The following is a 23,198-nucleotide window of genomic DNA, read 5'->3' as shown; positions in this document are numbered from 1 at the left end:
TTTGACTTTAAGATTGCTTTATCACAATCCTGGAGTTGTGAATGTGAATATATCATCTCCCATGTTGAAGTCTTTGATTATCTATCATGTATACGAGGTCAAGTTTGCGATTGATGCACCTTTGCTTGAACACCTTGCGCTAAAGGGTTATGCTGGGGATTATAGCTTTGTCCAATATCCAACTAAAGTGATTAAGGCAGAGATTGATGTTTGGGGACTTGCTCCTGATTATAGACTTAGCAAAATGCTACCGATTTTTCAAAGGATTTCTGGTGTAGAGTCTGTTAGCCTGGGTCGTAATATGTGTTTCATCAAAGCCCTTAATTACTTGGAAGTTGATGTTGGTTCAATATTCTGTAATCTAACCCATCTTATTTGGACTAAGCCTAGTGTTGGACCTGTTCATTATAACTTGGATGTCCAAAAGATGCTTCCATTGTGTTTGTTTAGTAAGCTCAAGAGGCTTCAACTATTGCAAATGGAAAGTAATGTCAATGTGAAGATGCTAGAATGCATTCTTAGTAACGCAAATGTTTTGGAGCGGCTTTATGTATCATCTTGTGATTTGGTAGGCTGGAAAAAAGACCCGGAAAAAGACCAATTATGGTGGGAATACCAGATGTATAAAACTCTCTTAGCTGTTCCAAAGAGTTCTTTGCTCAGTGAAATTGAGTTTGTTGGTATTTACATCCATGCATTCAGTAATAGGTCTCAAAACGGATTGATTGTTACCTTCAATAGTCAGATAGATTAAGTCCGTTATATGAGACTTCAGACATTCAATGGATGGAAGACAAGTCTAAATTTATTGGTAATGCAAGGAAATTCAGTATGTTTTTTAAAATGATGAGTGTATCAACAGATAGCAGTTCCTGCTGTCTATGAATCGATATGTTTAACTAGATTAAGTACGAGTAGAATGGTTATTGTCAACCCTTAGGTTTTCCTTTCTCTATTCTTTATTTTTTTTAATGACTTTAAAACTTCCATTGTGTTTCTGATCTGTGTATTCGAAAATACTTGATAATTGAAGTTTGTTTACACGTCTAAATTTCAAATGCAATGAGAATGGAATTTTTTACATTTTTATAGCTGTACCTGTACATATTTTGTAACAGAATTTTTATGCATTGCTAATGAACTTTCTACACCTTTTGTAAGAAATGTTTTGTGCATTGTTAATGTTTTTTTTCTTACTATAATATTATGAAACTATATTTGTGTGTAAGTTTAAAAATTGAAAGGACATAAACTGATGAGAAGGAAGGAAACAGATTTCAGGCTAGCTTTTTAGCCTAAGTGATGCATTTTCTACTGTTTGTTCTTGGTTAAGGAGGATCAACAATTTCTAATTGTATCATCACATTTGAACAGCTTATAGCCTATTGTGAATTGTGATACCTAATTAAGGCCTGCTCTGCTTTTTTGCTGTTGAAATACCGCAACTTAATGCTGCTAACTGGAACGATAAGTCCCTGATAACACCCTGTTAACATATGTATTATTTTCGGGTATCTGATTTGGTTTGGCCTGGTTAACAAACCTTTTCAACAAGATATGGACGGCTACAAGGATCCCACAAGATTGGAGGAAGAGCACCTTGGTCCCGGTTTATAAAAACAAAGGAGACGCTCAAGATTGTTCTAACTATCGAGGAATTAAGCTTATGAGCCATACTATGAAGTTGTGGGAAAGGGTGATTGAACAAAGGTTGAGGGCATGCACAAGCATTTCAGATAACCAATTTGGTTTTATGCCTGGGAGATCTACTATGGAGGCAATCCATTTGATAAGACAAATGATGGAGTTTTATAGGGTAAAGAAGAAAGATCTTCATATGGTCTTTATTGATTTAGAGAAGGCATATGACAAGGTGCCAAGAGAGATACTTTGGTGGGCAATGTTGAAGAAAGGTATCCCACGAAGGTATGTAGACCTAGTTAAGGATATGTATCGGGATGTGTCAACAAATGTGAGGACATGCGGAGGGTTGACAAAAGATTTCCCTATTACAATCGGATTGCATCAAGGGTCTGCATTAAGCCCTTTTCTTTTTGCAACGGTTCTAGACGAATTAACTAGACCAATTCAAGATGAGGGTCCATGGTGTATGCTGTTCGCAGATGATATCGTTTTGGTGGATGAGACTAAGGATGGGGTTAATGTCAAGTTGGAGCAATGGAGGCAAAGGTTGGAATCTAGAGGGTTTAAGCTAAGTCGGAGTAAGACTGAATATTTGGTATGTCGTTTTGGCACTCAGAGGGGGACAAGCAATGAAGTGGTGAGTTTGGATGGAAAGGATTTGACCATGAGTGAATGTTTTAAGTACCTAGGGTCGATCATCCAGAAGAATGGTGACATTGATCAAGACGTGACCCACAGGATTAAGTCAGGGTGGCTTAAATGGAGAGCGGCCACGGGAGTGCTATGCGACCGCAGCATTCCCTTAAAGTTGAAGGGAAAATTCTACAGGACTGCCATAAGACCAGTGTTGCTCTATGGTACAGAATGTTGGGCTTCTAAGAAAGAGCATATTAAAAAGATGGAGGTTACGGAAATGCGCATGTTAAGGTGGATGTGTGGAAACACTTTAAGAGATAGAATCAGAAATGAGGTTATTCGCAAGAAAGTAGGTGTGGCGGGCATTGTAGATAAATTAAGGGAAAATCGTCTGCGTTGGTTTGGACATGTAAGACGGAGACCCGAGGGTGCACCGGTGCGAAGAGTGGAAGAGTGGGACCATGGAGGGATTAAACGAGGAAGAGGGAGACCAAAGATGACTTGGTTGGAAGGAGTGAGGAAGGATATGAAGTGCATGGATTTACGTGAGGATGAAGTTTTGGATCGTAAGGGATGGAGGAGAAAGATTTATGTTGATGACTACACGGAATAATCAAATTTGGTTCATGTTAGCCGACCCCACTTTTGGGATTAAGGCTTTGATTGATTGATTGATTGATTGATTTGGTTTGGCCTAAGCATATGATTGGTGAGCTTTTCAACCCTTCCTAGAAGTTTGGAAAAGCCTACACAATGATGCTAATCACAGGCTGTTATTGGGATTGTTCTGGTGCATTTGTGCTTAAATCTGGAGCTTTTATTCAGATGGCTTGATCGTGATGAATACGAGCTCTAGCTTGTCAGGAAACAAAGTTGGGCATAACCTCTGGCTCCTGTTTTCTGGTAATATTTGTAACCTTTCTCCTCTCACTGTTGTATCAAATATATATATATATATATATGTACTTGTATGTAGTTGGTGGTTTGTTACCCTTTGTGAATCTTGTTAGATTTTGCTAGCTTCAAGTTATTATAATAAAAGAAAAAAAGGGTGGACTCCTTCAAGTCCTGTGGTTTTATTGTTCACACCAAAGATATTTTAAGCAAAGGTAAGGTATACAAACATTAAGATCTCTTGTCAATTTGAAATAACTCTTCATTGTCTTCAACAAGAATTTTGACAATTTGAAGATCCAAGATTGAAAATATTGACATGAAGAGCCTACCATGACAAGAGAAGGTGCATCGACCCCTTAAACTCTACCACCCCAATTTTTTTTTTTTTTTTTTTACCACCCCAATTTGACAAAGAAAAGAATGATGAAAATAACAAAAGAAATTGACACTAATCACACTATTTATTGCCTCAATTGGATCATTTTATCTACCTTGGTATGCATTATACGACACTAATCACACTATTTAGTATTTATAGTCAAAACTGGATCAATTTGTATTTTTGTCAACTCTTAAGTTTAACGAAATAACATCTATTGTTGTTTAATCATTTATCTTCCTTTGAATTGCATCTTTCTGAATAATTGGTTTTATAGTTTGGTAGTTTAAAAGTTTTAATTTTAAAAGTTGTACTATGATCTCAATAATCAAATATTCTAAGCTTAAACAGTATACAAATGAACTAACAGGAGATATTGATCATGACATTAATGCACAAAAATAGCTCATGCAATAATCTAATCAGGTGTGTAGCTCAGACCCAAAGACTAGTTCAAATTAATAATACTTTGTAAATAAATAGCCTTCTTGGTTTCACACTGCTCTCGCCAGTGAACATTCACATATTATTTTATACACAATATAGCAAAGTCCATAATTTGGCCATCATCAACATTACAACTCCTCACAGAGACAGAGAGAAAAGGGATTGAAATGGCAGAGGGAGTTGCTTTCAACTTAGCCGGAACAGTGTTGGAAGCCTTGGGTAAAGCAGCCATAAATGAGGCTGCATCCTGGGGGGGTGCACGAGACGATTTGAAGAAGCTGGAGAACACCATCAAGTTGATCCAAGCTCGAGTTCGTGATGCTGAGAGGAACCATGAAGAGCCAGGCAGAGATTATGCCATCAAAGAGTGGCTTCGGAGGCTGAGGATGGTGCTTTACCAAGTTGATGACTTGTTTGATCTTGTCCTCACTGTTGACCGGGAGAAACAGGTGAAAATGAACAAGCAGGTTTGTATTCCCTTCTCGAGCTCAGGCACTCTTTGTTTTAACTGGAAAATATCTAGAGAAATCAAGTCTATTCGACAACAACTTGATGATATCAATTCAGATATTGCTGGCTTAAACTTGAATGCTTATCGTGATCATAGAAGTGAACCACAATCACTAAGGGCTCGCTTCATGAGGAATAGAGAATCAGGCTCTCATGTGAAAGAATATGTCACTGGTAGGAAAAATGACAAAAAAATAATTACTGAAATGCTTTTTGATCCTAAATTTGATGGGAAAAGTATTACTGTAATTCCAATTGTGGGGTTTGGAGGTCTTGGAAAAACTACTCTTGCTCAACTGGTTTTTAATGATGAGGGTGTTCAGAACCATTTTGATCTTACTAAATGGGTCTGTGTACCTGAGGTAGGTGATCAAAACACTGTAATTAGGAGAGTTTACCAATGCTTCACCGGTAAAGATGATTTTGATAGACTCTTATTTAGCGCGATTGAATCATGCATCCTAGAATCGATTAAGGGTAAGAAGTATCTTCTTGTCTTAGATGATGTATGGGATGAAAGTCGGAATAGATGGTTGGATCTTCTAAGTTTGCTTGAATGTGGTGCAACTGGAAGTAGAGTTATTGTAACAACACGCTCTGCTGATGTTGCAAAAGCTGTTGGGACAACAGAACCCCACAATCTGGGACTTCTAACTGAAGAAGAGTCCTGGAATCTTTTCAAAAAATTAGCATTCCGATCAGAGCAAGAAGAGAGTAATAATTCTTATTTGACTCAGTTAGGGAAGGAGATTGTTGATAGCTGTGGAAATGTTCCCCTTGCTATCAAGGTTGTTGGAAGCCTTCTCCCTGATGTTAGTGAGGAAGAGTGGCAAAAAATTAGAGATGCTCGACTCTCAAAGGTAAAGGGGAAGGAAGACACAAAGGCGGCAGAGGGGAAGGAAGATGGTATCATGCAAGTGTTGAAGTTGAGTTATGACTACTTGCCACCGGCTTTAAAGCAATGCTTTGCTTATTGTTCGTTGTTCCCAAAGGACTACGAATATAGTAAGAATCATATGGTAAAACTCTGGATGGCTCAAGGATATTTTGAGCAATCAAGCACAGGTATTGGAGAGAAATATTTTATGAAATTGTTGGGGAGGAGCTTATTTCAAGGTCCTATAGAAGATGCTGAAGGGAACTTCAAATGCAAAATGCACGATTTAGTACACGACTTGGCTCAAGATATAGCTAGTGAAGAGATGAAACAATTGGTTGAGCCTTTAGACCAGATATCGTCAACTGATGAACTTATACATGTGAGTGCTAAATTGGAAAAGTTAGAAGATGGTGGATGGGAAGCTCCAGTGTCTTTGCTTGCTGCTAGGAGGATACGGTCATTGATACTGTTAAGATTCAATGTTAATATTGCTATCAAATCATCATCTCTTGAAATGATGGTTTTGAAATTTCAGTCTTTGCGTGTCTTAGACTTAGAGGGTAAGAAGATCTCTGTGGTTCCGAATTCTATAGGGAAGTTGAGACACCTGAGATACCTTAATCTTGCAAGAAACGATCTTATTAAATGTCTTCCTGATAATATAACAAGATTACAGAATCTGCAAACACTGAATCTTTTGAGATGCTTTAATCTTAGAGAGTTGCCTAGAGATTTTTGTAAATTGGACAGCCTGAGGCACTTGGAAATTCTTTATAGCGGTTTAAGAGATTTGCCTACAGGATTCGTGAATATGACAGCTTTGAAAGAGTTAGATGTATTTATAGTTGGGAAAAACAATGGTATAGATTCATTGCCACCCTTGAACATTAGTGAAAATGTGGATATTGAATTCAGCAAGTGGCGGAGTGATGCTGTTGTGGAAGCACAGAGGGCAAATTTGAAGGACAATACGCATTTGGTACGTCTTAAGTTAATGTTTGGATCCATGGAAGTTACTCCTGCAGATTTCGGTGAATTGGATAGAATGTTAATGTCCTTGCAACTGCCTCCAAATCTTAAGAACATTTTTGTTCAGCAGTACAAAGGAGTTGAGATGCCACGTAGATGGTTAGATGGGTTATCTAAGCTTGTTTTCATTCGTATTGAGTATTGCAGAAATTGTAGAGTTCTCCCTCACATGAGTCAGCTGCCTCATCTCAAAGAACTTTATCTTTCTTCAATTGATAGCTTGGAGTATGTAGAAGATGAAGATGACATTTCGGTTGGTGATGTCTACTACCCATCTTTAGAAGACTTGCAATTATTGGGTTTGATGTCTCTAAAGGGGTGGACAAGACCATCAAAGGGTGATGATGATGGTGAGCCAAGGCAGTTGTTGTTTCCTCGTCTTTTGAAAATGAACGTTGATCACTTCTCCAAGTTGATGTCAATGCCTCTATTGCCAAAGCTGGAGTCATTAAGGGCTCAAGTAATCAATTAGAAGGTGTTTGAATCCAATCTGACATCAGTTGATGATGAGGAAGCATCTTCTTCTTCGACAACTCTTTTTACTTCATTAAAAGAGTTGGATATTTCTATAATTGAAGATGGACCTACTTCTCTGTCAATCAGTAGTAGGTTCACTAATCTACAGAGTATACAAATAGGCTGTTGCGACGAACTGACAAGTTTGATGATAGAATCGTTAAATCCCATTAGGCATCTCCAAATTTATAAGTGCAAAAGCTTGAAAAACATATCAGTGGGAAATATATCTGTCCTTGACACACTGATAATTGAGGGCGGCGATAATGACTTGGAAGAAGAGCTCTCTCAAAACTTTGTTTGCTTAACCACGCTTCAGAAACTTGAAATCAGTCATTTCAACACCTTGAAACAACTCCCAGAAGATATGAGCAACCTCTCCTTGCTGCGCGAGCTGAAGATTGTTGATTGTCCAAAATGGTGTCACTTCCACTATCATTATTAGGCCTTACCTCTTTACAAAAGCTTTGTATAAGCAGTTGTCCAGATCTGAAAGAAAGATATGAGAAGCCGAATGGCCAAGATTGCCACCTTCTCCAACATATTCCCAATGTTATATTGTGAGTTTCTGAAACCTGCATTTTGTCTCTATATAATTTTATGTTAATGGAGTGTTTAATGTGAAATTTAAATATGGGATATTAAACTTTTGGCATTTTGACTTCCTTCGATTAAGGTATGCATGACTTTATTAAGTACAATGTAAAACATAATATGTAGGTAAGTTGAATTGATGAGTACATTCGATATTAAGTTTAGATTATATTGTTGAATGAAATTGAAAGGACATAGACTGAAGAGAAGGAAGGACACAATTGTCAGACTTGCTCTGTAGGTGATGCATTTTCTACAGTTTGTTCTTGGTTAAGGATCAACACTAATCATATCTTCACATTTGGGCAGCTTTTAGGCGTTATATTGTGATAAGTGAGAACCAAATAACGTCTGCTTCTTCATTTTTCTGTTGGTTTAACGCGACTGATGTCTACCAGAACAATGATTTTCTGATGAACAATTCCATGCTGCTGTAAGTTTAATTGAATTGCATTTTCCATTTCTCATCCTACTCAATTAGTCGTTTGACACTGCTATTGTTTATTGCAGCTCTTCCCATATACTGATAACAACAGAATTGTACGTTTGAATAATAGTCTCAAATCAGAGGAACTAATCCATGCTAACCTCACAAAGGTGATCCTGCAAACTATAGGCTTCTAAAATTTCAGACTTGAATTATTATGCCTATTTCCTTTGATAAGCTGAATTTTATGAATCTGTATTTTGGGTTACTAAGTTGTTTATTACAGTGAAAAATTAAGATTTGCTGTACATGTTTACCCTTGTGCCACTCTTAGTCAGATTTCAATGTGTGTTAGTCTTATGACAATGTACATACAGCATGACTGCATGAGTACAGCTTTGGAGCTCATTAAAAGTGCTTTGTGCATTTTACCACTCCTGCTCCTTGATATGTCATAATTTGTTATTGCTCGATGCTTTCAGGGATTTTGAAGATTGTGGGGTGCATTAAGCTGCAAGTTATTGAGGAGAAAAACAGAAATCAGCGATGCATTGTAGGATTGTTGTACTAAAATGATGATGGTGACTGTTTCGATGCTCCTTAGTGATGCCAGGCCGTCTGCATCAATAGATAATTGATGCAACCGGTGATACACCAAGAATCAAGCCAAATGCAATTGCACAGGGGTGCAATTTTTTGTTTGACGCCATTTAATTGTTTCCTGAATTAACCACCTTGGTGTTTGTGTGGGGTAAATCAAGGCCCTTGTTTTATGTTAATAATTTCGGTAGTAGACTTGGATTGGCCTGAGCGGCTGAGCATATGGTTTGTGGAGCTTTTCAACCCTTCCTAGAAGGTGGGAAAAGCTTACACCACAATGATGCTAATCATAGGCCAGTGTCAGCATTTTGGGAACATATGGGGCATCAATTCAGATGGCATGATCATGTATATGAGCTCCAGCTTGTCAAGAAACAAGCTGGACAGAAAATCTGTTTTCTGGTGATATTTGTAACCTTTGTCCTCTTAATCTCTTATAGTTGATATCTTATGTATGTAGTTTGTGGTTTGTTAACCTTTGTGAAACTTGTTAGACTTTGTTCCCCTTATATTTTTTAATAAAAGAAACGGCTGGACTCCTTCAAGTCCCGCGGTTTTACTCTTGACTCCAAACTGTCAATTCCTCGAGTTATGTTATACTTATTTTTCAACTAGATTAATTTTCTGTCCATTGATCAAACTCTGTATCGAGTGATATAAGTCCCAAAATGGATTGATTGTAACCTTCTAAAATCTGAATCTTGCATTACAGATTTACAGCATGAGTACATCTGGTGAGGCATCTATAAGTGGTCATTGCCGTCCTAACTCGAGCTTAAATTTTTTTTTTCCTAGGTAATGCAAGGAAATTCAGTGTGTTTCTTTACCTCATGAATGTATCAGCACTCAGCAGATAGCAGATATCAATTCCGGCTCACTGACAATCTTCCTCTTATGTTATACTGACTGCATGTATAACTAATTGCTGTTGAGTAATGTAGACTAACTTCAGTAGAATGGAAACTGTCAACTGCTCAACCTTTTAGTTTCCTTTGTTTAATTTGCTTACCGCCTTTAAACAAACTTACAATGTAATTGTGATCGGTTTATTTGGATTTATTAACTCGGTATGTGAATTTTAAGTATGTGCATTGCTAATGTACTATCTGAGAGGCTATTCTATGCTTACTGGTTGCTGCACCAAATATTGAATCCATTACTAAACAGACTAATTTGAGAGGTCTTGACATGTCTCCCTCCACTCCCATCTGCTCTCTTCATTACTCAGTCCTGAGTCTTGTACCTTAGTCAATTGGATTTTAATCATTAATTCACTATCAAAATCCTTTTGCATTTGGCACAGTTCCTTTTGTATCTACATATTTTTCGTAATCCTTTAATTTGATCAAAATTTGTTAATTACATTATCATATTTTATTTTGTTTATAAGAAATTAATTATAATTTAATTTAATAATGATTATTGAAATTACCGTAAACTAACCTAGTGTTGAATAAGTAATCTTAAAAACCTTATTTTTTTTAAAAAAAAAAAAAGAAAAAAAAAAAATCTTAAAAACCTCTTATCTCTTTCATTCCCTTTGTTCATTCCATTCCATTCCGTTTACCGAGTTTATAACAAACGGCCCTGAGGATACTTGCAGACTTGCTCTTGGAGACTTTGACAAAGAATGCGAAAAAATGAGTTTCGGACTTACTAGTCAATAATTAGGAATTCGCTCTCTTTCCCACACTCCCTCGCTGTCATTCGACTTCTCCTCACTCGGTCACTCCGATACTCCCTCAATCCTCTCGCCGGAGATCCGTCCTCCGGCCACCGTATCCCCGCCTCCAAGTCCAGGTACCTGATTTGGTTGATTACATATTTTATATTTATTAACTTAATTCTATTAATCCCAATCTAGTTCACTTTATTTTTTTGAGTTATTGATAAATATTTTGCATTAGTTGGTTTGAAATCTGATATATCACCATCTTGTATGTGTTTCTGGAAATTATAGCTTAGTTTATACTTGTATGTAATCACACAAACTCTAGCAAATTAGTAGAACTTGTTTTGTTTATTTGATACAAGTTTTGCTTTTCTCTAACACGATCACAAAAAAATGGTCACAGAAAAACATAAATGATGAGTTGTTATTGAAATTGAGTTTAGAATTGTTATATGATTATATTTCATTTTAGAATAATCTTGGTGGTTTAAGTAATTTGATTTTAATGTTTTACAAATGTACTCCGTATTTTTCATGTAATTACTATGCCCAATTTCTGCAGGTAATTTGTATTTGCAAGGAAGCTGTTTATGGTGGAGTGTGTTGGGACTTCATTATTATTAAGTATATGATCTATCTAAATCGTCGTTTTAAGTAACCCTATAATTGTGCAATCAATAGAATTGACTATCCATGGTGAAAAAGTGTGGAATTGGCACAGCAGAAATAGAAACATTATGGGAGGAAGTTAGGGAGTTAAGCCTCGGTACCTCTACCGAGGTAGAACGACTTAACTCTCCTCCTTCCCCTGTTGAATTTCTTAGGAATTATGTGGCTCCCAACAAGCCTTGCATCATATCCAATGCCCTTGATCACTGGCCTGCCCTTTCGTTATGGTCTTCTGACGACTACCTTTGTCAAGCCCTTGAGTCAGCAGAGGTGTCTGTCCATCTAACTCCTAATGGTCGAGCTGATTCTTTAGTCCCTCATCCTGCAGACTCTTCCTCCCTTTGTTTTGCATCTGCACATGTAGAACGCATGTCCTTTCCTGATGCTTTCCGCCTCATCTCTGATTCTGAAAAGAGTGAGAATGTTGTGGCATATGCTCAGCAACAGAATGATTGCTTTCGGACTGAGTACTCGGTTTTAGGTTCAGATTGTGATACGCACATTGATTGGGCCTCTGAAGCTCTAGGCTGTCTTCCAGAGGCTGTCAACCTTTGGATTGGTAACAATCGGTCTGAGACTTCCTTCCACAAAGACCATTATGAAAATCTATATGCTGTTGTTTCTGGTGAGAAACATTTTCTTCTGTTGCCACCTACAGATGTTCATCGTATGTACATTCGTCCATACCCAGCTGCAAACTACTCCTATTCTCAGGTTTCTATAAATTCTAAAACTTTCTTGTGCATCATTTATCAATTGGTCTCTTAGGGTTCAGGCGTTAAAGTTTGGTTTTATATTTGCAGGATACAGGAGAGTTCAATTTGGAGCTCGATGATCCAATTAGACATGTCCCTTGGTGTAGTGTGAATCCTTATCCACCTAAAGGAAGAGAGGAGAAGGAACACAATGAATTTCCTTTATATTTTAATGGGCCAAAGCCATTTCAATGTACAGTCAATGCTGGGGAGATGCTATACCTGTAAGTTTCATTACTTAAATCTAATGTGCCTAGCTACTATGGTTCGTTTTTTATCTTTAGGATAGATACGAACAGATATAAATATATGGAGTAGAACTAGTTTTGCTTCAAATTGCTAGTTGAGCCCTGAACTTTTACTGTACTTGTGGTTGAACTTGGGTGGCCCCTATTGGCTATAAATGGTATATACTTCTAACTTATTGGCCATGGAATTTACATATCCAAACTTAGTAAGCATGAGCTTATTTTTCTGAAATAAGTATAAAAAAGGTGAGAAAGGATCCATAATTGTTCCCAATAGTAAGTTTATTGCTTATAACCTATTTCGAGTTTTAAACAGCTTTAATAAGGCTTTCCATATTACATTATTCAATTTTATTGCCTATTGGTTTTCATGTATTGTTGATCAGTGATTGATCTTATCATCAGAGTTATCTCATTGATCACCATCATTTCCTTCTTACACCCCCCCTGAAAAATGAGGGATACCCTAGAGGCCTAGATGCATTCTTGGATTGAAATCTGTGATAAACTACCTTTCTCTGTATGAACTATGAAGGGCATATTTGAACCATTTCTGAAAATTCTCTTTTTTTTTTATTCCTCACCTAATTGAATCCTTGAGGAGTATCTCTCATATGTTCCAGCCTTTAAACTCGAGTCCTTGACTGTCAGTACCCCTATCCCAAGTCGTAATAGCTGTTAAGCCGCCTGTTAATACTGCAACCCATCGTTCATTGATCACATGTAGCAATTAGATCTCTTGGTTAATACTTGTTTTAGTTGTTTAAATGTTGACATCCTGTGTAGAACTCATTAGGCTCTACATTGTTGCTCAAGCTATGTGACATTTTTGTATATTACAGGCCTAGTATGTGGTTTCATTATGTGAAGCAAAGCCCACGCACCGTTGCAGTCAACTATTGTAAGAAGCACTTTGAACCACATTGTTCTTAATCTTTAGATTTTTAGTATCGGATAATTGATTACATATGCTTAAGGTTTCATCTTGTTCTTGCAGGGTATGATATGCAATTTGAAATGAAATATGCTTACTTCAATTTCTTGCAATCGATTAATCCTATTGCTTGAAGAGTGTTTCAAAAATGGGTTGCCTGGTGCTTGTTCTCATATTTTGAGTTAGTCATTTTGGGTTTAGGCAGATATGCTGTATCAATTGTAATACTTGTAGGTACTTGAATCTGAATGGATTGGCTTTCAGTTTTGGAGAGCAATTTTGTAGACAAATTCCATACAAATTTTCTTCTTTGTATCCAATTTTAGTATTCTTCGTAGGAAATCTAAGCTTACACTACATTAATTTTGGGGGTGAATTATTTTTATTTATAAATAGTTTTTTTGAAAACTAGGGTTCAAGAGTTGTAATTGATGAATATTGTTACTCAATAAAATTGAAATTGCTTTTAATCCCTTGTTTCACTATGCGTATTACTTCATCCTGCTAATCCATGTCATATACAAAGTACATTTTTCTATTTTAATTTATTATATCAATCCTTCGCTAATTTTTTTTCCTTCACTATTTTCCAGCTCATTTCTTCTTCTCTTCCTCTTCCAAGCTCGCCGATTTAGAGATAAACGACAAGAGCTTTACGAGAGATGTTTTCCTCGAATTGTATCCATGATTCAAATAAATAATACTTCTTAAGATATATTTAATACTCGTATGAACTAATAGTATGAAATGAATATGCAAAGTAGAAGAGGATTTCAATTTTCAACTCAATCAGTATACAAAACATAATATCCCTAAGTATAAACATCAAAAACCCAAAATAGAGGCCTTGCACTCATCATACTAATAATTTTTCCCTTTTTTTTTTTGGAAAATACTACGGACTAATAAATTTTCCTCCATGACCAAAATCATAAAACTCCCCAAAAAAAAAAAAAAAAAAACAAAACGACACCGTTTTCCTTGGCAATATAACTTCACTTTCCTTCGTTTTCCAGACTCTAAACACAGACACGCACCAACTCGTTCTCTTTGTAGCATTTAACGTCATCAGATCGGAAGAACCCATCAACAGATCTCCAATTATTCATCCTTCCGTACTTTCAATCAATCGATCGTCGGAAAACCCTAGCTTTTTCCGACGCCGGCGAATTCTCATCGCCGGCGACACAATGGCTCCTCCTCCTGCTTATCAATCTCAGCGATCTTCTTCTTCCCCTTCTCAACCTTCAGGGTAATTTCTATCTTTCTATTTTTGTCTCATGTCAATTTTCTTCCTTTTGTTGTTCAATTAGTTTTTCTGCATTTTGATTTCTGCAATTTGTTGGAATTTTCTCCGTTGCTGCTTTAATTCATGCAATTTTTATCGAAATTTCATGTTTTTTGCATCAATTTTACTGAATTAGAGCTTTTAATTGCGCTCAATTGTTGCGGATAGCTGTAAATCTAGTTGCTTTTAGCTAATTGTTGGATACAATGCTTATATTGGAGTGAGATGGTGTGGATAAACATTATTGTTAAAGTAATGATCTTGGAGAATTCTGGGGTTTATTTAGCATGTGGAACAATTGGGTTTCATACGACTGACGATTGTTTGCCATTGGGTTTTAGTGCAATGACTAATAAATCTTTGTTGTAATATATTATTGAAAGTGTTTGTATTTAGCAATGGAGGGTTTTATTGGAGTAGTTTTGTTGTAACAAAATTACTGTCTTAGTTAGATGGTGCTGGTTGATTAATTGTCCATCGCATGCGTTGCTTTAGCTCACTACTAGTGGTATTGTTAGTTTTGGTTGCTGTGGAGTTTGGAATTTTGATTGATTTGGTTGGGTGGTAGCTATATGTCTGTGATCCTAAAGACCTTGCTTTATACGAGGAATTTGTAGGAATTGATTCAAACATTGGATCTTGTTGGAGAAGTTATATTAAGAGAACTTAGTCAATGTAAGCAAGCCCATATCACTGTAGCCAATTGCATTCTTATTTATCTGATTAACATGTAGATACTTGTAAATTTCCAAGTATGGAAAAGAATGTGAAAACATATTGCTTGTTAATTTTGTGTTGTGGCACTTGAAATGTTTTCTGTGTTTTATTTGTTTCTTCTCATGGTAGTGCTATTAGTATATCATTAATTGCTGTCAATTACTATTCTTACCAAGAAACCAAAGACCAAAGTTACCAAACACGTCATAAGTGTAGTGAATTAGAGTTTGTTTATCTGTATCTGCAGGAAAAGTGAAGTTTCAGATTTAAGGCTACAGCTACGGCAACTTGCGGGTAGTCGTGCACCTGGAGTCGATGATTCTAAGCGCGAGCTCTACAAGAAAGTGATCTCTTACATGACAATTGGCATTGATGTTTCATCAGTTTTTAGTGAAATGGTCATGTGCTCTGCCACCTCTGATATAGTTCTGAAGAAAATGTGTTATCTGTATGTTGGAAATTATGCCAAATCCAACCCTGATCTTGCGCTGCTTACTATTAACTTTCTTCAAAGGGATTGCAAGGATCAGGATCCAATGATTCGTGGGCTTGCCTTGAGAAGTCTTTGTTCATTGCGTGTTCCAAATTTGGTTGAGTATTTAATCGGGCCTTTGGGTTCTGGGTTGAAAGATGGTAGCAGTTATGTGAGAATGGTAGCTGTCATGGGCATTTTGAAACTGTATCACATTTCTCCTTCAACCTGCATTGATTCTGATTTCCCTGCTATGCTCAAGCAACTGATGCTCAATGATCCGGAAACCCAGGTTTGGATCATTATTCATAAATTCTTTTGTATCTTTATCTGGATATCTGTACAAACTTAAGAGTTTTAGTGGCTTGACCAAGTTGTTTGTTATTTAAGCTTTTGATTTTGTGCATAATTCATTTCAATTTTTTGTTATCAATCCATTTGAAACAAAAGTTTGTTTTTTGAAGAGGGTATTATGAACTGTACTTTTTGCTTACTGGAAAGATCTCACTTAATTGCCTCATGTACTGATGGTCTGATGTAATTCAAAAGTTCTGTGGCAGCAATCCGATATTTGAGCTTAATGTTCCAAATAATATGGGATTCAATTATCAACTTGAATACCCTTGTTCTTTTTATTTTGAGATATCCTCCTACTTCGTACTCTGCTTTGCTGGTTATATATAGCCCCTTTAATATCAATGAGTACATTAATTTTTGTAGCAGTTTCTTCTAAATTTTTGTGTTGACTACCATGGCTTTGGTGATTTATCTTGCCTCGCCTGTTTTTATTTGATGATGTGGTACCTCTGGCTTGACACATTTCTTTCAGGTTGTTGCTAATTGTTTATTAGCGCTGCAAGAAATATGGAGTGCTGAAGCAAGTTCTTCTGAAGAAGCATCTAGGGAGAGAGATGCTTTGCTTAGCAAGCCACTTATATATTACTTTTTGAATAGGTAACTACTGGTATATTGTTTATTTAATTGTGGTTGTGAAATTTATATTGCATTACATTGACCTAAATTAGCTGATTTTATATGATATGTATATGCTAGTGTTTTTATATGAAATTTATTTTGCATTACATTGACCTAAATTAGCTGATTTTATATGATATATATGTGCTCCTGTGTTTTTTCTGCACTGTATAACAGTCTGCTGCTTCTAATCAGCAGGCTGTTTTGGAGCAGCTGGTCTAAGAGCTTTTTTCTGAAAGGAATTTTTTTTAAAAAGTTTAGTTTCAAGAGCTTTAAGGTAATATTGAGTTGTTCATTGTGGGGATATACCTGTTTTGCCTTTGACCCCTTAGTATGCTACTTCAATAAAAGCAAGGTAGCATGTATCTTTACTTTTGACAATGTGTGACCTGTATACACTTGAATTTTATAATAGGGGTTTCAGGAGTTGGATTAAAGCTCAGAAATTGACTATTTCAAGATCTTCATGCATTTAAACTCGATAACCCGCAAGATTCTAACTTGAATTTGCCTTGTTTAGGCTCTCTTTGTGCTTGAATTTTGAAATAGCCATATAATTGAACTAAACTCATTTTTTCGGGACTTTATATACCTATTAGGCTTGTTATGGTTTCAAACTAACTTTTATGACCCTAGGGAACACTCCTTAGATTCACTTCAATTTTGGAAAAAATTCCAGAAATTTTTCCGAAAACATTGATTATAGTCTTCAATTTTGGACAATTCTCAACTTTTTTGGGCTCGGAAAGGAAAGAGGCCAAGGTGCTTCCCATGGACCCCCAAGACCCTAGGAGGCCATTTGGGCAGTTTGTGGTTTTTTTTTAGTGGAAAAATAGGTGTGAAAAGGAGATAGTGTCTCCAAAAGAAAGGTAAGGAATAATAGATAATTTATAGGAACAAGAAAGTATTCAAATTGTTATGGAATAGGTGAAAATGGAAAGTGTTCAAACTATTTTAGGATGCAGGGAGTAAAATTCTCCTGCTTCAAAAAGTTTTCATTTCTCCATATGTATCTTTGACAACCTTTCTCTTACTGTGGAGTGATGGCTAATGGAGAAACGTTAGATCTTAGAACTTGTGTTTAATCAAATTATGCTATCATTTTTGTTCGTGATCTAGCTGGAACATTAATTGTTAATCTATACCTCAACTTTATATATTCAGGATCAGAGAATTCAGTGAATGGGCTCAATGTCTTTTGCTTGAATTGGTTGCCAAATATGTGCCATCTGATAACAGTGAAGTATTTGACATCATGAATCTTCTCGAGGATAGACTTCAGCATGCTAATGGTGCAGTTGTTTTAGCCACTATCAAGGTGTTTATGCAGTTAACCATGTCCATGACTGATGTTCATCAACAGGTACCTTTATCCTGGTATACACAGATTCTTTTATTTAGCCTGAGTTAGGATGCTTATTCATAATCATACGTATATTCTTTTATATAACCTGAGTTAGGATGCTTATTCATAATTATTAGTTCTAGCAGTTATATAGCAATAATGGTTACGCTAAAATTATCCTTTCTTATTTTACTGAGTTTTGCTTATTTTGGAGGATACCCAAAAATAGTAGGCCACTGTTCATTTCTAGCAAATTTAACTATGGATTTTCTCATAATATTCTTTCTACTTTTAGGATTTGATTTCAAGCTGATTCCTTATAAATGATTCTTAACCAAATATAGCCTATTGAATGAGATTGAGGGAATATTTTTCTGTTTAGTTGTGTAGTATATTTATTTGTTGAAGTGAGCAGTTATTTGGCTGTTTGATCTTGATTAGTTTTCTAGGTTTTAAGGAGGGGATGAGTTAATTTCAATTTTGTTAGGAGTGTCTTTGTATAACGATTCTTCATTAATTGTTTTGTGGTGGTCTGATATATTATTACGGAATATGTTGTAAGCATTTTTAAAAGCTTGACATCTCTTTAAAATAGATACTAGATTTATTCTTTCTAGTATTGCAGCCTATTGCTTAATGTTTGTTTAAGGGTCACATTTTGTTTTAGGGTTATCCAATATATGGTTTCTCTGCATATTCTTTTCAGGTGTATGAACGTATTAAAGCACCACTTATCACCCTGGCCAACACAGGAAGTTCTGAGCAGTCTTATGCAGTGTTAAGCCATCTTCATTTGTTGGTGATGCGTGCACCAATGCTATTTTCTTCAGATTACAAACATTTCTATTGCCACTATAATGAGCCATCTTATGTCAAAAAGTTGAAGCTTGAAATGTTGACTGCAGTTGCAAATGAGGATAATACTTATGAGATTGGTAAATAACAATTCTAGACTCTTACTAAGCAAAGTGGGATTAAAGTTGTTGATAAATTAAATAAAAATTTTAATGTATCATTTATGAGCAATTTTCTTGTGTCTGCATCAGTAACGGAGCTTTGTGAGTATGTTGCCAATGTTGACATCCCAATTGCACGCGAATCTATCCGAGCTGTTGGAAAGATAGCCCTGCAGCAGTATGATGTGAATGCAATTGTTGACAGGCTACTTCAGTTTCTAGAGATGGAAAAGGACTATGTGACAGCTGAGACTCTTGTGAGTTTAGCTCTCCTTCAAACATATGCCTTATTTTTTTGTTTGAAATGAAAATGTGAGAGGCTGCACACATGAATCTGCACTTTTCATCTTTTATTTGGTTGATGTGTTTGCCTTGATGGGATAAAATATGTGCCAGTTGTTTTTACATGCTAAAGAAAGGTTTAACTGAGCATAATAAGCAAGCTAGTTGTACTCATAATGGTACATTCAAAATGATGGAACACTTACTGGCTTTGGTCTGAATGTATGTTTGTACCTAGTTGTCGTTCTTAATGTATTACCACTGGAAAGTCAGTTAACTGGGGCGCTGGATCGAGTCTTAAAAATCAATCAAAATTGATGTTTGCAGGTTCTTATCAAAGATTTGCTGCGCAAATATCCCCAATGGAGTCATGATTGCATTGCAGTTGTTGGAAGCATCAGTAGCAAGAATGTTCAAGAACCAAAGGCTAAGGCAGCTCTTATTTGGATGCTTGGGGAGTATGCACAGGACGTGGCAGATGCTCCCTACATTTTGGAAAATATGATTGAAAACTGGGAAGAAGAAGATTCTGCTGAGGTAAGGAGGATATGCTGTTTGGTAGAAATATTCATTTTTTCGTTCAATCCAACCTGGTCTTGACAGGCATGATGCCTCAAATACTCTTAATTTCGAGGTTTTGATGCACAATGCAATTGCCTGCTTGTTTTTTCTCGTGCAAATTTGTGAATCACATCTTAATTGAAATAGCCAACATTTAATTATTCAAATGTTGGTTGCGACCTCTATTTTGCTAAAATACCCAATTACCCATATTCTTGCTTACTTCCATTCTTGAGCTGACCATTCTGTTGTTACATAGGTTCGTTTGCACCTTTTAACAGCATCAATGAAGTGTTTCTTTAGAAGGCCACCTGAAACTCAAAAGTCATTGGGAGCAGCATTGGCAGCTGGAATTGCTGATTTTCACCAGGTTTGTGTTGTTATTGGCCACACTGCCACACAAACCTAGTAATATACAAAAATAGCTTTTGAGTTTGTGCACTTTTAATTAAACATACAATTCTCTGCAGGATGTCCATGACAGAGCCTTATTGTACTATAGGCTTCTTCAACACAGCACATCTATAGCTGAGAAGGTGGTGAATCCTCCAAAGCAAGCTGTGTCAGTGTTTGCTGATACTCAGAGCAGTGAAATCAAAGATCGTATATTTGATGAATTCAACAGTCTATCCGTTGTATATCAGAAGGTAGCTTAGATTCTTTTGTGTGTGACATATCATCATCCATCGTAGCTTTTTCTTCTGCCAATTTTCAGCTGTATTTTTTTCATATTATTGCTGCCAGAAAATGATTTTTAATAAAGAGATAGATCTAATGGCTTTGTGTCTACAAAAGGCAAGAGGCTCTTGACTTTCTTGTAAGTCTTCTGTTTGTGCAAAATGTGCATAGTTCTGAAGGTTTTGGGCCCTGCCAATGATGCCTTTTTTGTTTCCTTGCACAATTATGACTTGGGGGAGGAATGATATGTTATGGTCAAGTGATGTTCCTAAATTAGGGCCTTGATACTTTTGAATGGAAGCAGTGAATATTGGTTTACTCTGTCCTTAAGGCAACAATATTATTTGATAGAAATTGCAGTCTAGCTCCTAGAATCTCTATTTCTTGATGGTTAATATGCTGACTACATGTAAATGAAAATTTTGAATCTGTAGAAAAATTATTGTGGTGTGAAGGTTATTTTTTTTTAACCTCTGCTTTTCCATAGCCCATTGACCTTTTAACAACAATTCTTCCTCGAATTGAACGTGAACAATAAATCTTCCAGGTCCTAGCTTTTTGGGGGAGGGATAGTTACCAATTTGTCAGATCTAGTTTTTTTTATAGCTATTAGAACTTGGGATATGCAAAGTGCATCCAACCCAGCAGTTCATATTTATAATTTTTTTTTTTTTTTGGCTAGTTCCAATTCACATATCAATTGTTTGGGTTTGTGGTTCCAATAGTCCAACTCCTTTCTTTAATTGACCCTGTGCATTTATTATCCATTTATCCGTACCTATCAGGCTATTACTGTCTCAAGTTATTTTTGCATCAAATAGTGTTTTTAACAATAGTATAACAATGAAGTTAGAACCTGAAGGTTCCTAGATATATTGTGTGTTGTGATTATGGGTTTTATAAGCCACATGGTTTTCCTTCTGCAGCCATCTTTCATGTTCACTGACAAGGAACACCGAGGGCCATTTGAATTTTCTGATGAACTTGGGAATTTATCCATTGGAGCAGAATCTGTCAACAGTGTGGTTCCTGCTCAGATAGTTGATGCTAATGACAAGGATCTTCTTCTTAGTACAACAGAGAAGGAAGATAGTAGAGCTATCAGTACTAACGGGGCTGGTTATAGCGCCCCTCTTATTGATGCATCTTCAGGACCTTTGGTTGCTTTGGATACACAGCCAGCAGTACAAGATGCACAGGCTAGCATGGCTATTGATGATTTACTTGGCTTAGGCTTCGCTGCCCCTGCACCTGCACCTTCCTCTGCTCCTGTTCCACCTCCTCTGAAACTTAATGCAAAGGCTGTTATAGATCCAGGGACTTTTCAGCAAAAATGGCGTCAATTACCCTTGTCCTTATCACAGGTTTGTGAAACACTATGCTGCTGTTTAGCTATGCAGTTTTGCACCCATTTTTATATGAAGCTTGAGGGATCTGATTGTTTGGAAATGGGACGCATTAATTGAGTTTGTTGAATAACAGAAATTTACTGTGGATGATATCTGTTCTTTTTTTTTTTTTTTTCTCCTCTAGATAAAGGTCAAGCAACCTATATTATGTTCCAGAGAAAATAATAAGATTTTAAAAGTGAATAAACCATTATTTCATCTGTAAACAAAACTACAAAAGTATGATTTATATAATTCTGTTTTTCCCCCTTTTTAACCCTTTTTGTAAAAAATAATAATAGAAAAAAAAAAAAAAAAAAAAAAAAAAAAACAGTATATTTGTTGTTGCAGTGCTAAGGCTGCGTATTTTTGACCCTCTTCTCTTACCCTACACTATGCTAGGCTAGATCATCTTAACTGTTGTGGTGATGTTGATATTGATGTATGTTGTGCATCTGTCATTTGCCATTAGCTGCCTTGTCGGTGACATGTCTTTAATTTTGCTAGATTTATAACATTCTGATGTTTCTTTTACATGATTTTGATTAATGGAATCTGGTATCTATTAATTTGTGCAGGAAACACAAGTGACTCCCCAAAGTGTTGCAGCATTAACCACACCTCAGTCCCTTCTCCAGCACATGCTAGTGAACTCCATACACTGCATTGCCTCTGGTGGCCAATCACCTAATTTTAAATACTTCTTCTTTGCTCAGAAAGCAGAGGATACATCCACATTTTTGGTAGAGTGTGTTATCAACACGTCATCTTGTAAAGCTCAAATAAAGATCAAAGCCGATGACCAAAGTTCATCTAATGCCTTCTCAGAAATATTTCAGTCAGCGTTGTCCAAATTCGGCATGTCCTGAATATCGCCCATTATTTATTTTTCTGTGTTGCTCATGGGCCAATATGAGAAATCATGTTCAATTTTCTCTGTATTCTTCTTCATACCCTCGTTGCTCTTTTCTTCTTTCCTAGTGACTTTGTAGATGTAGATTGTTGTACAATGTGTAACATAAAAGGAAACCTTTCATCAATTTTAGCCTTCAGTCCAGCTTCAATACACGGTACTCATAAGTAGATTGAGATTTACAGGATGATTTTTGCTCATTATGTTGGATAATTTGTACAATTGAGTAATTTTTGTCTACATTTTGAAAGATTGGAGGTAATAAAGCTGTTGCTGAACTAAATTCATCACTATATTGATAGAACTGAGCATATGATCTCCTAAAAGGCGGAATAAGCAAATTAAGTGTAATTTTAACATGAAGCTTGAAATATAAAGATTGATAGAAGCAAATGGGATTTAGTTTGTATATAATCAAAGCTCGACCACAAAGTATAAAACCATGTCTTCTTAGTGAAAGCCATCTATCTATTGATCTTCCTAAAAAATTAATTTACTTTCAATCTTAAAGTCACCAACTCACTCATAATCTCATTGTAAAAAGCATAAAAATTAATCGTATAAATAATCATTTTGGATGCATATTCTCCCTAAGATAAGACCATTACATCCTCAAGACTAATAAATTTGTGAATGTAAAGTGTCTTGTGCACCTGATTATTTACCGTTCACTTTGAATTTAGAGATCAACAAAATAGTCCAACCATCTTGTAAAAAAATAAATAAATAAATAAATTCCAATCATATATTTATTTGGTGAACATGATGATCACTTTTTTTTTTTTT

At 36.1% G+C, this 23,198-nt stretch overlaps 3 protein-coding genes across 3 annotated transcripts; all 3 read left to right on the top strand.

Moving 5' to 3' along the window:
- Positions 1–4,170: 4,170 nt before the first annotated feature.
- Positions 4,171–6,894, top strand: LOC145555436 (putative disease resistance protein RGA1). The gene has a single exon (XM_081617178.1). It carries the CDS (start codon positions 4,171–4,173, stop codon positions 6,892–6,894), a length of 2,724 nt encoding a protein of 907 aa, XP_081473304.1.
- Positions 6,895–10,125: 3,231 nt separating this feature from the next.
- LOC145556451 (lysine-specific demethylase JMJ32-like) lies at positions 10,126–13,179 on the top strand. The gene is made up of 5 exons (XM_081618103.1): positions 10,126–10,359; positions 10,794–11,614; positions 11,704–11,879; positions 12,746–12,804; positions 12,901–13,179. The coding sequence occupies exons 2-5, from the start codon at positions 10,925–10,927 to the stop codon at positions 12,969–12,971; spliced, it is 996 nt and encodes a 331-aa protein (XP_081474229.1). The 5' UTR covers positions 10,126–10,359; positions 10,794–10,924; the 3' UTR covers positions 12,972–13,179.
- A 410-nt stretch (positions 13,180–13,589) lies between these two features.
- LOC145642153 (beta-adaptin-like protein A) lies at positions 13,590–22,563 on the top strand. The gene is made up of 11 exons (XM_081693248.1): positions 13,590–14,089; positions 15,090–15,606; positions 16,144–16,268; positions 17,454–17,652; positions 18,341–18,569; positions 18,681–18,847; positions 19,200–19,409; positions 19,693–19,803; positions 19,904–20,080; positions 21,038–21,475; positions 22,078–22,563. Exons 1-11 carry the CDS (start codon positions 14,028–14,030, stop codon positions 22,366–22,368), a joined length of 2,526 nt encoding a protein of 841 aa, XP_081549374.1. The 5' UTR covers positions 13,590–14,027; the 3' UTR covers positions 22,369–22,563.
- Positions 22,564–23,198: the final 635 nt, after the last annotated feature.

This window comes from Chenopodium album, chromosome 8, assembly GCF_948465745.1.
Source record: "Chenopodium album chromosome 8, dcCheAlbu1.1, whole genome shotgun sequence".
NCBI lineage: Eukaryota > Viridiplantae > Streptophyta > Magnoliopsida > Caryophyllales > Amaranthaceae > Chenopodium > Chenopodium album.
Note: the sequence above shows the minus strand (reverse complement) of the source record. Positions and strands in the feature narration are given on the sequence as shown.

What these genes read in the sequence shown, in the direction of transcription:
- LOC145556451 (XM_081618103.1), top strand. Translation starts at nt 10,925, where the DNA reads ATGGTGAAAAAGTGTGGAATTGGCACAGCAGAAATAGAAACATTATGG. An exon ending in CAAACTACTCCTATTCTCAG is followed by an intron (nt 11,615 to 11,703) that starts GTTTCTATAAAT and finishes TTATATTTGCAG; the next exon opens with GATACAGGAGAGTTCAATTT. An exon ending in GCTGGGGAGATGCTATACCT is followed by an intron (nt 11,880 to 12,745) that starts GTAAGTTTCATT and finishes TGTATATTACAG; the next exon opens with GCCTAGTATGTGGTTTCATT.
- LOC145642153 (XM_081693248.1), top strand. Translation starts at nt 14,028, where the DNA reads ATGGCTCCTCCTCCTGCTTATCAATCTCAGCGATCTTCTTCTTCCCCT. An exon ending in ATATATTACTTTTTGAATAG is followed by an intron (nt 16,269 to 17,453) that starts GTAACTACTGGT and finishes TTATATATTCAG; the next exon opens with GATCAGAGAATTCAGTGAAT. An exon ending in GAATTGCTGATTTTCACCAG is followed by an intron (nt 19,804 to 19,903) that starts GTTTGTGTTGTT and finishes AATTCTCTGCAG; the next exon opens with GATGTCCATGACAGAGCCTT.
- LOC145555436 (XM_081617178.1), top strand. Translation starts at nt 4,171, where the DNA reads ATGGCAGAGGGAGTTGCTTTCAACTTAGCCGGAACAGTGTTGGAAGCC.